The 14,748-nt window shown below is 58.9% G+C and overlaps 2 protein-coding genes across 2 annotated transcripts; both read right to left on the bottom strand.

Moving 5' to 3' along the window:
* Positions 1 to 1,197: 1,197 nt before the first annotated feature.
* LOC131095238 (acyl-coenzyme A thioesterase THEM4-like) lies at positions 1,198 to 7,143 on the bottom strand. The gene is made up of 6 exons (XM_058042899.1): positions 7,095 to 7,143; positions 6,785 to 7,009; positions 5,025 to 5,193; positions 4,040 to 4,150; positions 2,630 to 2,754; positions 1,198 to 1,492 (listed from the first exon to the last, which is right to left on the bottom strand). The coding sequence occupies exons 2-6, from the start codon at positions 6,993 to 6,995 to the stop codon at positions 1,431 to 1,433; spliced, it is 678 nt and encodes a 225-aa protein (XP_057898882.1). The 5' UTR covers positions 6,996 to 7,009; positions 7,095 to 7,143; the 3' UTR covers positions 1,198 to 1,430.
* A 2,171-nt stretch (positions 7,144 to 9,314) lies between these two features.
* On the bottom strand, positions 9,315 to 14,185 carry S100A10 (S100 calcium binding protein A10). Its single transcript, XM_058042960.1, has 3 exons — positions 14,120 to 14,185; positions 10,911 to 11,066; positions 9,315 to 9,993 (listed from the first exon to the last, which is right to left on the bottom strand). Exons 2-3 carry the CDS (start codon positions 11,040 to 11,042, stop codon positions 9,832 to 9,834), a joined length of 294 nt encoding a protein of 97 aa, XP_057898943.1. The 5' UTR covers positions 11,043 to 11,066; positions 14,120 to 14,185; the 3' UTR covers positions 9,315 to 9,831.
* Positions 14,186 to 14,748: the final 563 nt, after the last annotated feature.

Raw genomic sequence — 14,748 nt, 5'->3', positions numbered from 1 at the left:
CGTCCTTGCACACCCACCTGCACTCCCAGACCCCCCTTGCACACCCATCCCCACCGGCCCTTGCACACTCACTCCCTCACTCCACCCCCCTTTGCACACTCAGCCCTGCTCCCAGACTCCCCTTGCACACTCACCCCCACTCCTTGCACACCTGGAGGTGCCCCCCGCCCCTTGCACGCCCACCCCGCCCCCCTTGCACACCCACCCCACCCCCCCTTGCACACGCGCGTGCCCCGCACCTCTCATGGCTCCGCTTCCCTCCCAGCCCCAACCCGGGCGCGGCCCCTTTAAGGCCTCGGGGCTCCCCCCCACCCCCCCCAAATTTTCCCCGCCCCTCCCCCACCCCCCCAATGTCCCCGCCCCTCCCCCCCCCGGCATCCTGCCCCTCCCCCCCCCCAAAAAAAAAAAAAAAACGCGGGAAATTTCCGAATTGCCCACAGGGAAACTGAGGCACGGAAGGGGGGGCGGACCCCAAATCCTCACGAAGTTCCCAATTTTGGGGTGCAGGGACGCCCCGAGCCCCCAAAGCTCCAAATTTTGGGGTTCAGAGCCTCCAAATGGATCAATTTTGGGGCGCAGAGACCCCAAAGTTCCCAATTTTGGGGTGCAGGGACCCCCGACTCCCCAAAGTTCCCATTTTTTGGGGTACAGGGACCCCAAAGTTCCCAAATTGGGGGTTCAGAGACACCGAACTCCTCCCTGGGCTCAATTTTGGGGTACGGGGACCCCCCAAAGTTCCCAGTTTGGGTACAGGGACACCAAATTTCCCAAATGTTGGGGTGCAGGGACCCCTGACTCCCCAAATTTCCCATTTTTGAGTACAGGGACCCCCAAAATTCCCAATTTTGGGTTACCCAGACCCCAAAATTCCCATTTTTGGGGTACAGCGACACCCCCCCCCCCCCAAGCCCTCAAAGCTCCAAATTTTGGGGGTGCAGAGACCCCAAATTTCCCAAATTTTGGGGCACAAAGACCCCGGAGTTCCCATTTTTGGGGTGCAGGGACCCCGAAATCCTCCCTGGGCTCAATTTTGGGGTTCAGAGACCCCAAATTTCCCAATTTTGGGGTTCAGAGACCCCAAATTTCCCAATTTTGGGGTTCGGGGACCCCCAAATTTCCCAATTTTGGGGTTCAGAGACCCCCGAAGTTCCCAATTTTGAGGTTCAGAGACCCCCAAAAGTTCCCAATTTTGGGGTGTCCCCACCCAAGTCCCCCTCCCAGGACCCCAAAGTGACACAAGGGACACAAGGGGTGGTGGCAGCGGCCGTGATGGGCACGGGGACACTTGGGGACACTTGGGGACATGGGGGGGGACATTTGGGGACACCCAGGGGTGGCTGAAGGAGAGCCAGGGTGGCACTGGGGGACAGGGAGGGCACCGAGGGTCACACGGGTGGCACGGGTGGCACAGGAGGTGACACGGGTGACAGTCACCGGCCGCTGTCCCCTCCCCGTGGTGGCTCCTCGGGCAGGTCCTGCTGGATGAAGAGCCCTTGGGGACAGAGGGGACACCTCAGGCGGGGACCCACAGTGTCCCCAAGCGTGTCCCCACCTCCCCCTCCAGTGTCCCCGCGTGTGTCCCCAGCCCTGTCCCCAATGTCCCTCACGGGTGGCCCCGGTGTGCAGCGTGCAGCCCAATGTCCCCAATGTCCCCAATGTCCCTGATGTCCCCAGGCTGTCCCCAATGTCCCCAGTGTCCCCGATGTCCCTGATGTCCTCAGTGTCCCCAATGTCCCCAATGTCCCAATGTCCCCGATGTCCCAATGTCCCCAATGTCCCCAATATCCCCAGTGTCCCCAATATCCCCAGTGTCCCCAGTGTCCCCAGTGTCCCTGATGTCCCCAATGTCCCCAATATCCCCAGTGTCCCCAATGCCCCCAATGTCCCCGATGTCCCCAATGTCCCCAATGTCTCCAATGCCCCCAATGTCCCCAATGCCCCCAATGTCCTCAGTGTCCCCAATGTCTCCTGAGTGTCCCCTCACCGGTGGCCTTGGTATGCAGCGTTGTCCCCAGTGTCCCCGATGTCCCTGATGTCCCCAATGTCCCAATATCCCCAGTGTCCCCAATGTCCCCAATGTCCCCAGTGTCCCCAGTGTCCACTCACCGGTGGCCTTGGCATGCAGTGTTGCCCCCAATGTCCCAATGTCCCCAGGCTGTCCCCAATGTCCCCAATGTCCCTGATGTCCCTGACGTCCCCAGTGTCCCCAGTGTCCCCAGTGTCCCCAATGTCCCCAATATCCCCGATATCCCAATGTCCCCAGTGTCCCCAATGTCCCAATGTCCCCAATGTCCCCAGTGTCCCCAGTGTCCCCATTGTCCCCGATGTCCCCAGTGTCCCCATTGTCCCCGATGTCCCCAGTGTCCCCAATGTCCCTGATGTCCTCAGTGTCCCCAATGTCCCCAATGTCCCCAGTGTCCCCAGTGTTCCCAGTGTCCCTGATGTCCCCGATGTCCCCAATGTCCCCTGAGTGTCCCCTCACCGGTGGCCTTGGTATGCAGCGTTGTCCCCAGTGTCCCCGATGTCCCTGATGTCCCCAATGTCCCAATATCCCCAGTGTCCCCAATGTCCCCAATGTCGCAATGTCCCCAATGTCCCCAATGTCCCCAATGCCCCAGTGTCCCCTCACCGGTGGCCTTGGCGTGCAGCGTTGTCCCCTCGGCGTCCCACAGGTCACAGCTCAGGAAGAGCTTCCGGCCCTGGTGGCGCTGCAGGAACGCCTCGAGCAGGAGCACCGAGAGCAGGGGGACGGGCCTGGGGACACACAGGGGACACACGGTGACATTGGGGACACTGGGGCTCCCTGTGTCACCCTGTCACTGTCACAGCCCCCCCGTGTCACCTCTGTGTCACCCTGTCACTGTCACAGCCCCCCGTGCTGCAGGAACGCCCCGAGCAGGAGCACCGAGAGCAGGGGGACAGGCCTGGGGACACACGGTGACACTGGGGCTCCCTGTGCCACCCCTGACAGTGACACTGCCCCCCCGTGTCACCCTGTCACTGTCACAGCCCCCTGTGCCACCCCTGTCACCCCCAGCAGGAGCACAGTCCCCACGGGGACAGGCCAGGGGACACTGGGGACACAGAGTGACACCAGGGCCTGGTCACTGCCACAGCCCCTGGGTGCCCCCCGCTCACCTCAGTGTCCCCTTGTGTCCCCCAGGGTCCCCCAGGGTCACCCTGATGTCCCTTGTGTGTCACCCCAGTGCCACCCTGTGTCCCCCTGTCCCTCCCTTTGTGCCCTCCCAGTCACCCCGGTGTCCCCTGTCGCTCTCATGTCCCCTTGTGTCCCTCTGGGTGTGTGTCCCCTCCCCTGGGGACACTCAGGCCACCCTTGGGGACACCCTGGGGACATTCAGACCCTCCTTGGGGACACCCTTGACCCTTGGGGACACTCAGGCCACCCTTGGGGACACCCTGGGGACATTCAGACCCTCCTTGGGGACATCCCCTGACCCTTGGGGACAGTCATACCACCCTTGGGGACATTTGAGACACCCCTGGGGACACCCCCTGGCCCTCGGGGACACTCAGACCCTTCTTGGGGACATCTCCTGATGGATGGGGACACCCCCTGACCCTTGGGGACATTTGAGACACCCTTGGGGACATTTGAGACACCCTTGGGGACGCCCTTGGGGACATTCAGACCCTCCTTGGGGACACCCCTGACCCTTTGGGGACACTCGTACCACCCTTGGGGACAGTCATACCACCCTTGGGGACATTTGAGACACCCCTGGGGACACCCCGTGGCCCTTGGGGACACTCAGACCCTTCCTGGGGACATCTCCTGATTGATGGGGACACCCCCTGGCCCTTGGGGACATTTGAGACACCCTTGGGGACACCCCTGGCCCTTTGGGGACATTTGAGACACCCTTGGGGATACCCTTGGGGACATTCAGACGCTCCTTGGGGACACCCCCTGACCCTTGGGGACAGTCATACCACCCTTGGGGACATTTGAGACACCCTTGGGGACACCCCTGACCCTTGGGGACACCCTTGGGGACACGGTGGGGACGGTGGCACTCACTCCAGGTAGTCGATGCTCAGGTTGGCTGTCACCACGCGCCCGCCCACCGCCAGCGCCAGCGTCCCCAGCGAGGTGTCAATGAGGGTGGCGATGGCACCGCCGTGCGCCAGCCTGGGGACACGGGGACATTGGGGACACTGGGGACATGGGGACAGCGGGGGGACACGGGGACATTGGGGACATTGGGGACACTGGGGACATGGGGACAGCAGGGGGACATTGGGGACATTGGGGACACTGGGGACATTGGGGACATGGGGACAGCAGGGGGACACTGGGGACAAAAGGGGACATTGGGGACAAGAGGGGACATTGGGGACAGCTGGGGCAGTAGGGACAAAAGGGGACATTGGGGACAGCAGGGGGACATTGGGGACATTGGGGACATAGGGACAGCAGGGGCACACTGGAGACAGCAAGGGGACATCAGGGACAAAAGGGGACATTGGTGACAGCTGGGGGACATGGGGACAAGAGGGGACATTGGGGACAGCTGGGGCAGTAGGGACAAAAGGGGACATTGGGGACAGCAAGGGGACATCAGGGACAAAAGGGGACATGGGGACAAAGGGGACATTGGGGACAAGAGGGGACAGGAGAGGGACATGGGGACAGCAGAGGCAGCAGGGACAAAAGGGGACATTGGGGACACGGGGACATTGGGGACACTGGGGACATGGGGACAGCAGGGGTGATGTGAAAGGGACACCAGGGGACACGAGGGTGACAGACAGATGGCAGCAGTGTCACACAGGGGACAGGAGGTGACAATGGGTGACAGTGGGTGACAGCAGGTGACAGTACATGACAGGAGGTGACAGTAGGTGACAGGAGGTGACACTGGGTGACAATGGTGACACTCACCCTGGGTGTCCCTCCAGGAAGGGCCCCAGCTGGCACAGGAGGTGACAGCAGGTGACAGTACATGACAATAGGTGACAGGAGGTGACAGTAGGTGACAATGGGTGACAATGGTGACACTCACCCCGGGTGTCCCTCCAGGAAGGGCCCCAGCTGGCACAGGCAGCGCAGGCGGCCCTTGGGGACATTCAGGAAGGTGACAAACTCGAAGCCGTCCCCGTCGCCCTCGATGGCCCTCGTGAACAGCCGCGTGTCCCTGTCACCGTCACTGTCACTGGGCAGCCCCACCATCTCTGCGGGGACAGCGCTGTCACCGGGCTGGGGACACTGCAGGGATGGGGACAGGGGGTTTGGGGACACTGGGGACAATGATGGCACAGGGACCTACACAGACAGCGATGGCAGCGTTAGGTGACATTGGGGATATGGTGACACAGGTGACAGTGGTGACAGGTGACACAGGTGACAGAGGTAATATGGGTGACACAGTGACAATGACACAGTGACAATGACACAGGTGACAATGACAATGACACAATGACAGTGACAATGACACAGTGACAATGACACAGTGACAATGACAATGACAGTGTCACTCACAGGGATGGTATCTCCGGTAGCTCGGCATGCGTGTCCAGCCCTCGTCCCGTGCCCGTGGTGACACAGTGAGACAGGTGACAATGACAGTGACACAGTGACAATGGCACAGTGACAATGACACAATGTCACTCACGTGGCCAGTATCTCCGGTAGGATGGCACCTGCGCCCAGCCCTCATCCCGTGCCCGTGGTGACACAGTGACAGTGACAATGACACAATGACACAATGACACAGGTGACAATGACACTGTCACTCACGCGGGTGGAATCTCCAGTAGCTCGGCACCCGTGTCCAGCCCTCGTCCCGCGCCCATGGTGACACAGTGACAGTGACAATGACACAATGACACAGGTGACAATGACACAGTGACAATGACAATGACACAATGACAGTGTCACTCACGTGGCAGGAATCTCCGGTAGCTCGGCACCCGTGTCCAGCCCTCGTCCCGTGCCCATGGTGACACAGTGACAGTGACAATGACACAATGACACAGGTGACAATGACCCGGGTGACAATGACATGATGACACAGTGACAATGACACAATGACACTGTCACTCACGCGGCAGGAATCTCCGGTAGCTCGGCACCCGTGTCCAGCCCTCGTCCCATGCCCGTGGTGACACAGTGACAGTGACAATGACACATGTGACAATGACACAATGACACAGGTGACAATGACACAATGACACAATGACAATGACACAATGACACAATGACACAGGTGACAATGACACAATGACAATGACACAATGACACAGGTGACAATGACACTGTCACTCACGCGGCAGGAATCTCCGGTAGCTCGGCACCCGTGTCCAGCCCTCGTCCCGTGCCCGTGGTGACACAGTGACAGTGACAATAACACAATGACACAGTGACAATGACACAGGTGACAATGACAATGACACAATGACAGTGTCACTCACGCGGCAGGAATCTCCGGTAGCTCGGCACCCGTGTCCAGCCCTCGTCCTGTGCCCATGCTGACACAGTGACAGTGACAATGACACAATGACAATGACACAGGTGACAATGACACAATGACACAGGTGACAATGACACAGTGACAATGACAATGACACAATGGCACTGTCACTCACAGGGACGGTATCTCCGGTAGCTCGGCACGCGTGTCCAGCCCTCGTCCCGTACCCGTGGTGACACAGTGACAGTGACAATGACACAGATGACAATGACACAATGACACAGGTGACAATGACACAATGACACAGTGACAATGACACAGTGACAATGACAATGACACAATGACACACTCACGTGGCAGGAATCTCCGGTAGCTCGGCACCCGTGTCCAGCCCTCGTCCCGCGCCCGCTCCAGCAGCTCCCGGTGCCGCTCCCGCATGCGCTCGCTCCAGCCGGGGTTGGGGACAGCCAGGTCCCGCGGGGGGGGACACGGACGGTGACAGCGGCGCCGGGGACACGGGACAGGGGACAGGAACAGGGCCACCGCCCGGGCACCGCGCAGCATGGCCGGGGTGGCACCTGGCACCGAGACGTCACCGCGATGTCACCACAATGTCACTGCGGTGTCAATGTGACGCCACCGGCGCTGTCACCACGATGTCACCGGAGTGTCACTGCGATGTCACTGCGACGTCACCACAATGTCACAACGATGTCATTGCGATGTCACCACAATGTCACTGCAATGTCACTGCTATGTCACCACAATGTCACTGTGATGTCACTGCGACGTCACCACAATGTCACAACGATGTCACTGCGATGTCACCACAATGTCACAGTGATGTCACCGTGACATCATCGCAACCTCCCCTTAAGGTCACAGCAATGTCACCGTGATGTCACGGTGACATCGCCACAATGGCACCACAATGACACCAGGGTCACAGCGCTTGGTGACAGCGACGGTGACGTCACACAGGGGCAATGATGTCACTGCTGGTGTCACACCTGGAGCGAGGTGGCACTGGGGGATGTCACACCTGTTCGGTGATGATGTCACTGATGATGTCACACACGGTTGCTGATGTCACACCTGGTTCCTGGTGACATTGGTGATGTCACACCGGCCACTGAGCTCGCTGCCGGCGTCACTGCGGTCACTGCTGCTGTCACACCTGGTCAGTGACGTCAGCCGTGCTGTCACACCCTCCGATGACGTCACCACCGCGGTCACACCAGCCCCCGCCCCACTGCCCGTGACGTCACCCGCCCGCCCCGCCCCCAGCCAATGTCACCGTGTCCCCCCGGGGGTCCCCGCCCCGCTCTGCTCCCCCTGCCCGGCCCTTCCCGCTCTGTCCCCCCCGTGTCCCCCCCGTGTCCCCTCCCTGTCCTCAGCCCTGCCCGGACCCGCGCTCGTCGAGGCCCCGCCCACCGCCGTGATGTCACGGCGCTTCCGGGTTTCCCCGCTTCCGGGGGCGGGGCCTTGAGAGACCGGAACGGACCCGTGTGGAGCCGTACAGAGAGAAACCCCATAGAGACCCCATAGAAACCCTATAGAGAGATACCCTATAGAGACCCCATAGAGACATACCCCATAGAAACCCTATAGAGACCCCATAGAGACCCCATAGAAACCCCATAGAGACCCCATAGAGAGATACCCTATAGAGACCCCATAGAGATCCCATAGAGAGAAACCCCATAGAGACCCCATAGAGAGATACCCTATAGAGACCCTATATAGACCCCATAGAGACCCCATAGAGACCCCATAGAGAGATACCCTATAGAGACCCCATAGAAACCCCATAGAAACCCCATAGAGACCCCATAGAGACCCCATAGAGACCCCATAGAAATCCTATAGAGATCCCATAGAGAGAAACCCCATAGAGACCCCATAGAGACCCCATAGAGAGATACCCTATAGAGACCCCATAGAGACCCCATAGAGACCCTATAGACACCCTATAGAGACCCCATAGAGACCCAATGGCACCTTGTGGAGACCCCATAGAGCCCTGTGGAACCCTATGGAGAGAGACCCTATAGGGACCCTATAGAGACCTATGGAACCCCATAGAGACCCCATAGAGACCTATGGAACCCCATAGAGACCCCATAGAGACCCCACAGAGACCTATGGAACCCTATAGAGAACCCTACTGTGAGATACCCTACAGAGACCCAATGGCACCCTGTGGAACCCTATGGAGAGAGACCCTATAGAAACCCTATAGAGATCCCTATAGAGATCCCTATAGAGATCCCTATAGAGATCCTATGGAAACCCTACAGAGAGATATCCTATAGAAGCCCTATAGAGAGCTATGGAACCCCATGGAACCCTATAGAGACCCTATAGAAGCCCTATAGAGAGCTATGGAACCCTATAGAAGCCCTATAGAGAGCTATGGAACCCCATGGAACCCTACAGAGCCCTATGGAACCCTACAGAGATCCCCTGTAGAACCCCATAGATCCCCTACAGAGCCCTATGCACCCCCATGGACCCCACTGTCACCCCACACAGCTCCCAGCAGCCCCAAACCACCCCGAGTGTCCCCAAAGGGACCCCAAAAGGACCCCAAAGAGACCCCAAAAGGACTCCCAAGAGACCCCAAATTGAGAAAGACCCCAAAAGGACCCCAATGTGACCCCAAAAGGACTCCCAAGAGACCCCAAAGAGACACCAAATTGAGAAAGACCCCAAAAGGACCCCAATGTGACCCCAAAAGGAATCTCAAAGTGATCCCAAAGGGACCCCAAGAACAGCGAGACCCCGGTTCATACAAAACCCTTTATTGGGGGGTCAGGGCAGCACCCCGGGGTGGGGGGCACCCATGGGGGGGAGGGGGGGACAATGAAGGGTCCCAACAGAGCTGGGGGGGGGCTGGGGGCACCCATGGGGGGGATGGAGGCACCCATGGGGGGTCAGGACCCCAAATCAGGGTCAAGGCACACATTTAGGGTTAAGGGAGGATCCAGGATGGTTTTGGGGTGACATCCCCAGGTGGGTGGGGGGCACCCATGGGTGGGGGTCTCAGCTTGCAATGTGGGGGGTCAGGAACCCCTGGGTGGGCTCAGGACCCTCAGGGAGAAGGGGTCAGAACCCCAAAGGGAGATCAAGGGTTAGGAGGAAGGATTTAGGGTTAAGAGATGATCCAAGGTGGGTTTGGGGTGACACCCTAAGATGGGTGGGGGGCACCCATGGGTGGGGAGGGGTTCATCACCCCTTTGGGGGGGGGTCTCAGCCCATCGGGGAGGGTCAGGACCTCATAGGAAAGGTTCAAAACCCCAAGGAAGGATCAAGGCACACATTTAGGGCTAAGGGAGGATCCAAGGCGGGTTTGGGGTGACACCCTAAGATGGGTGGGGGGCACCCATGGGTGGGGGGCTCAGCGGTGGCCGCGCTGCTTCATGTGCTGCACAAAGTAGTCGTTGCAGGCGATGGTGAGCCCGGCCACCAGCGAGAAGAAGCCCTGGAAGCCGACGCGGCCATCGCGGCTCTGCTCAACGTCCCGCAGGATGCGATCCAGGGCGTTGGGGTCGCGCTGGTTCTGGGGGAAAAACGGGGAAAAATGGGTCAGACCCTAAATGGGAACAGGGTCAGATCCTAAATGGAAATGGGGTCCCACTCCAGGGCGTTGGGGTCGCGCTGGTTCTGGGGGAAAAATGGGGAAAAAGGGTCAGATCCTAAATGGGAACGGGGTCAGATCCTAAATGGGAATGGGATCCCACAGGCTATGGTCCAAGGTGTTGGGGTCACACTGGTTCTGGGGGAAAAAATGGGGAAAATGCATCAGATCCTAAATGGGAATGGGGTCAGATCCTAAATGGGAATGGAGGGAATGGGGGGATCATCACCCCCTGATCCCAAGGTTTATGGGGTTTGATCCTGGGGTTTACAGGATCTGATCCCAGAGTTCTGTGGGATCCCATCCCAGGGGTTCTGCCTGGTTTGATCCCAGGGTTTATGGGATCCCATCCCAAGGTTTGTGGGGTTTGATCTCGGGGTTCTCTAGCTCCCATTGATCCCATCCTATGGATCCCATCCCATAGATGAAATCCCATGGATCCCATCCCATGGCTCACAGAGATCCAATCCTATCCCATCCCATGGATCCCACCCCATGGATCCCATAGATGTCATCTCATGGATCCCATCCCATCCCATGGATCTCACCCCATGGCTCAGATAGATCCCATCCCACCCGATCTCATGGATCCCATGGATCCCACCCCATGGATCCCATAGATGCCATCTCATGGATCCCACCCCATTCATGGATCCCATCGATCCCACCCCATGGATCCCATCTCATCTCATGGATCTCATCCCATGGCTCTCATAGATCCCATGGATCCCATAGATGCCATCTCATGGAACTCATTCCATGGATCCCATAGATGCCATCTCATGGATCCCACCCCATGGACCCCATGGACATCCTGGACCCCCCAGAGCCGTGCCCACCTCGAGGAACCCCGGGAACTCCTTGTCCATGAGCGCCCTGAGGTCCTCCTTGGCCAGGTGCTCCTTGTCCCCCGCGTACTTGTGGAAGGTGAACATCAGCGTCTCCATGGCGTGCTCCAGCTGCGACGGCATCCTGACCCTGGGGCTGCCAAAATCCTGGTGGGAAAACCAAAACTCAGACTGGGAACCCCAAAAATCCCAATGGGAAATCTGAAATTCCTGATGGGAACCCAAAATTCCTGATGGGAACCCAAAATCCCAATGGGAAACACGAAATTTCTGATGGGAACCCAAAAACCCCATTGGAAACTTGAAATTCCTGATAGAAACCTTAAAAATCCCAATGGAAACCCCAAAATCCCAATGGGAAACCTGAAATTCCTGATGGGAACCCAAAATTCCTGATAGGAACCCAAAATTCCTGATAGGAACCCCGAAATTCTTGATGGGAACCCCAAAATTACTGAGGGGATCCCAAAAATCCCGATGGGGAACACAAATTCCCAATGGGAACCCCAAAATCCCTCCTGGATCACCCAAATTCCTCCTGAACTCCCCAAAATTCCTTCCCAAGACCCCCAGATCCTTCCAGGACCCCCCAAAATCCCTCCTGGACCATCCCAAAATTCCTTCCTGGGACCCCCAAAAGTCCCCCTGAGCCCCCTAAAATTCCCTCCTGGGACCCCAAAATTCCTGTTTCCACCCCCAAATTCCCTCCAGCACCGCCCAAAATCCCTCCAGGACCCCCCAAAATCCCTCCTGGGACGCCAAAATCCCCCCAAAAATCCCCCCTGGATCCCCCCAAAGTCCCTCCAGGAACCCCCAAATCCCCCCTGAGCCCCCCAAAATCCCTCCTGGATCACCCAAATTCCTCCTGAACTCCCCAAAATTCTTTCCCAAGACCCCCAAATCCTTCCAGGACCCCCCAAATTCCTCCAGGACCCCTCAAAATCCCTTCAGGACCCCCCCAAATCCCTCCAGGACCCCCCCAAATCCCCCCCTTGGCCCCTCAAAACCCCTCCTGGGAACCCCAAATCCCTCCAGGACCCCCCAAAATCCCTCCAGGACCCCCCAAATCCCTCCAGTAGCCCCAAAATCCCTCCAGGACCCTCAAAATCCCTCCAGGACCCCTCAAAATCCCTTCAGGACCTCCCAAAATCCCTCCAGGACCCCCCAAATCCCCCCCTTGGCCCCTCAAAACCCTGCCTGGGAACCCCAAAATCCCTCCAGGACCCCTCAAATCCCTCCAGGACCCCCCAAAATCCCTCCAGGACCCCTCAAAATCCCTCCAGGACCCCCCAAAATCCCTTCAGGACCACCCATTCCCGCCCCCCCTGGCCGCGGATTTCCCAGGAATGTCCGGGAATGCTCCGGCCGTGACTCAGCCCCGGGATGGGGCGGGGGGGACACGAGGGGGACACGTCCCGAGGGTGTGGCCGTGTCCCCCACCCCCACCCCCACCCTTGGGGACACCCCGGTGACTCACGGGGGGGAGGGACCCCAAATAAAAAATGGTAAAAAATGAAGGGATCCACCCTAAAAGTGACCGAGGGAAATGGGGAAGAGTTGAGAAAATGGGAAACGCCCCAAAAAAGGAGGAATGTCCTAAAAAAAGGAGGAATCCCGCCAAAATTAAGAATGCCCTAAAAAGGGGGAACCCCCCAAAAAAGGAGGAATCCCCTAAAAAGGAGGAAACCCCCCCCCAGAAAAATGAGGAATTCCCTCAAAAAATAAGGAAGAATCCCCCCCCCAAAAAAGGAGGAATCCCCTAAAAAGGAGGAACGTCCCAAAAAGGAGGAATCCCCCCAAAAGGGAGGAGCCCCCCAAAAAAGGAGGAATCCCCCCCCAAAAAAAGAGGAACCCCCCAAAATGGAGGAATTCCCTCAAAAAGAAGGAATTCCCTCAAAAGGGAGGAATCCCCCAAAATGGGGGAATCGCCAAAAAGGAGAAATTCCCCCCCCCCAAAAAAAACGAAACTCCCCCCAAAAAAGGAAAAATTCCCCCCCAAAAATAGGGGGAATTCCTCCAAAAAGGAGGAGTCCCCAAAATGAGAGAGTTCACCCCAAAAAAGAAGGAATTCCCCAAAAAGGAGGAATCCCCAAAAAAGGAGGAGTCCCCCCCTTAAAAAGAGAATCCCCCAAAAAGGGGAATTTTCAAAAAAAGGAGCAATTCCCAAAATGCTTCCCCCCCCAAAAAAGTGGGAATACCCCCAAAAGTGACCCCCAGGGAAAGTGGGACCCTAAAAAAAAAAAGGGGAACCCTCAAAAAAAAAAAAAAAGGAGGAATCGCCCCAAAAAGGAGGAACTCCCCCAAAAGTGACCCCAGAAAATGGGAACCACCCCAAGAAGGGGGAACCCCCAAAAAAAAAGATGGAACCACCCCAAAAGTGAACATCCCAAAAGGGTGGGGACCCCCAAAAAGGGGGTTTGGAGATAGAGACCCCCAAAGTGGGGGACAGGGATGGGGTCCCCCCAAGTGATGCTCAAAATTCCCCCCCAAAATCGGGGAGCGGGACCCCAAATTTGGGGACAGGATTGATCCCGCCCAAAATGGGGTCTGGGGATGGAGACACCCCAAAAACCGGGATGGGGCTCCCCGTTCCCGTTACTTACCGGGCACCCCAAATCAGAATTTAGACCCCAAACGGGGATTTAGAGATGGGGTTCTCCGTTATTGGGGTGCAGGACCGAGTCCCGTTCCCGTTACCGGGTGGGGTACCCCAAACTGGAATTAAGACCCCAAACCGGGATTTGGGGATGGGTTTCCCCCCATTTTGGGGTGCGGGACCGACTCCCCGTTACCGGGACCGGGAGGGGGACCCCAAACTGGAATTAAGACCCCAGACCGGGATTTAGGGATGGGGCTCCCTAATTTTGGGGTCCCGACCCGAGTCCCGTTCCCGTTACCGGGCGGGGTACCCCAAACCGGATTTAGAGATGGGGTTCTCCATTTTGGGGTGCGGGACCGAGTCCCCGATCCCGTTACCGGACGGGGTACCCCAAACCGGATTTAGAGATGGGGTTCTCCATTTTGGCGTGCGGGACCGAGTCCCCGATCCCGTTACCGGACGGAGGACCCCAAATCAGAATTTAGACCCCAGACCGGGATTTCGAGCCCAAACCCGGATTTAGAGATGGGGTTCCCCGTTATTGGGGTGCGGGACCGAGCCCCCGTTCCCGTTCCCGGGGGTGCCGCTCTCTCTCACTCACCGTGCGTGCGGGGCTCGGTGCTCGGTGCGGACAGTGCCGGGGCGCGGTCCGGCCCGGGATATGCACGGCGGGGGCGGGCCGGACCGGGGGGGCTCGGGGGGGGCACCGTGACTCACCGGGACCGCCCGGACACCGCCCGGGCACCGCGCCCCGCCCCGGGCTGGGGCCCCCAGCGCCATCAGCGCCACCCGGGATGGCGGGGACACCACCGGGGACAGACGGGACAACACCGGGACCCCCCTGGGGACATGGGGGACCCTCTCTGAGATCTTCCGGGGACACCGGAGACACCCCCGGTTCTGTTCCGGGACCCCCCCCTCGGGCACCCGGGACAGCGGGGACACCCCTCGGGACCTTCCCCGGACACCGGGGACCCTCCCGGTTCACCGGGGACTCCTCCGGGTTCTGTTCCGAGACCCCCCTCGGGCACCCGGGACACCACCGGGACCCCCTCGTGGCACCGGGGACCACCCGGGAAGCGCCGGTGTGACCCTGAAAAACCTCCCCGTGTTCATCCCCGGTGTCCCCTCGGTCCCTCCCCGGTGTTCCCCCAACCCCGGTGTCCCCCCAACCCCGCGGGACCCTCACAGAGGTTCCCCCCCCGCCGCCCCCGGTTCGTTCAGGGCCCG

Source organism: Melospiza georgiana, chromosome 33 (genome assembly GCF_028018845.1).
Source record: "Melospiza georgiana isolate bMelGeo1 chromosome 33, bMelGeo1.pri, whole genome shotgun sequence".
Classification (NCBI taxonomy): Eukaryota; Metazoa; Chordata; class Aves; order Passeriformes; family Passerellidae; genus Melospiza; species Melospiza georgiana.
Note: the sequence above shows the minus strand (reverse complement) of the source record. Positions and strands in the feature narration are given on the sequence as shown.

What these genes read in the sequence shown, in the direction of transcription:
- S100A10 (XM_058042960.1), bottom strand. Translation starts at nt 11,042, where the DNA reads ATGCCGTCGCAGCTGGAGCACGCCATGGAGACGCTGATGTTCACCTTC. An exon ending in AGTTCCCGGGGTTCCTCGAG is followed by an intron (nt 9,994 to 10,910) that starts GTGGGCACGGCT and finishes TTTTTCCCCCAG; the next exon opens with AACCAGCGCGACCCCAACGC.
- LOC131095238 (XM_058042899.1), bottom strand. Translation starts at nt 6,995, where the DNA reads ATGCTGCGCGGTGCCCGGGCGGTGGCCCTGTTCCTGTCCCCTGTCCCG. An exon ending in CTACCGGAGATTCCTGCCAC is followed by an intron (nt 5,194 to 6,784) that starts GTGAGTGTGTCA and finishes CTGTCCCCGCAG; the next exon opens with AGATGGTGGGGCTGCCCAGT. An exon ending in GCTGCACGCCAAGGCCACCG is followed by an intron (nt 1,493 to 2,629) that starts GTGAGGGGACAC and finishes TCTGTCCCCAAG; the next exon opens with GGCTCTTCATCCAGCAGGAC.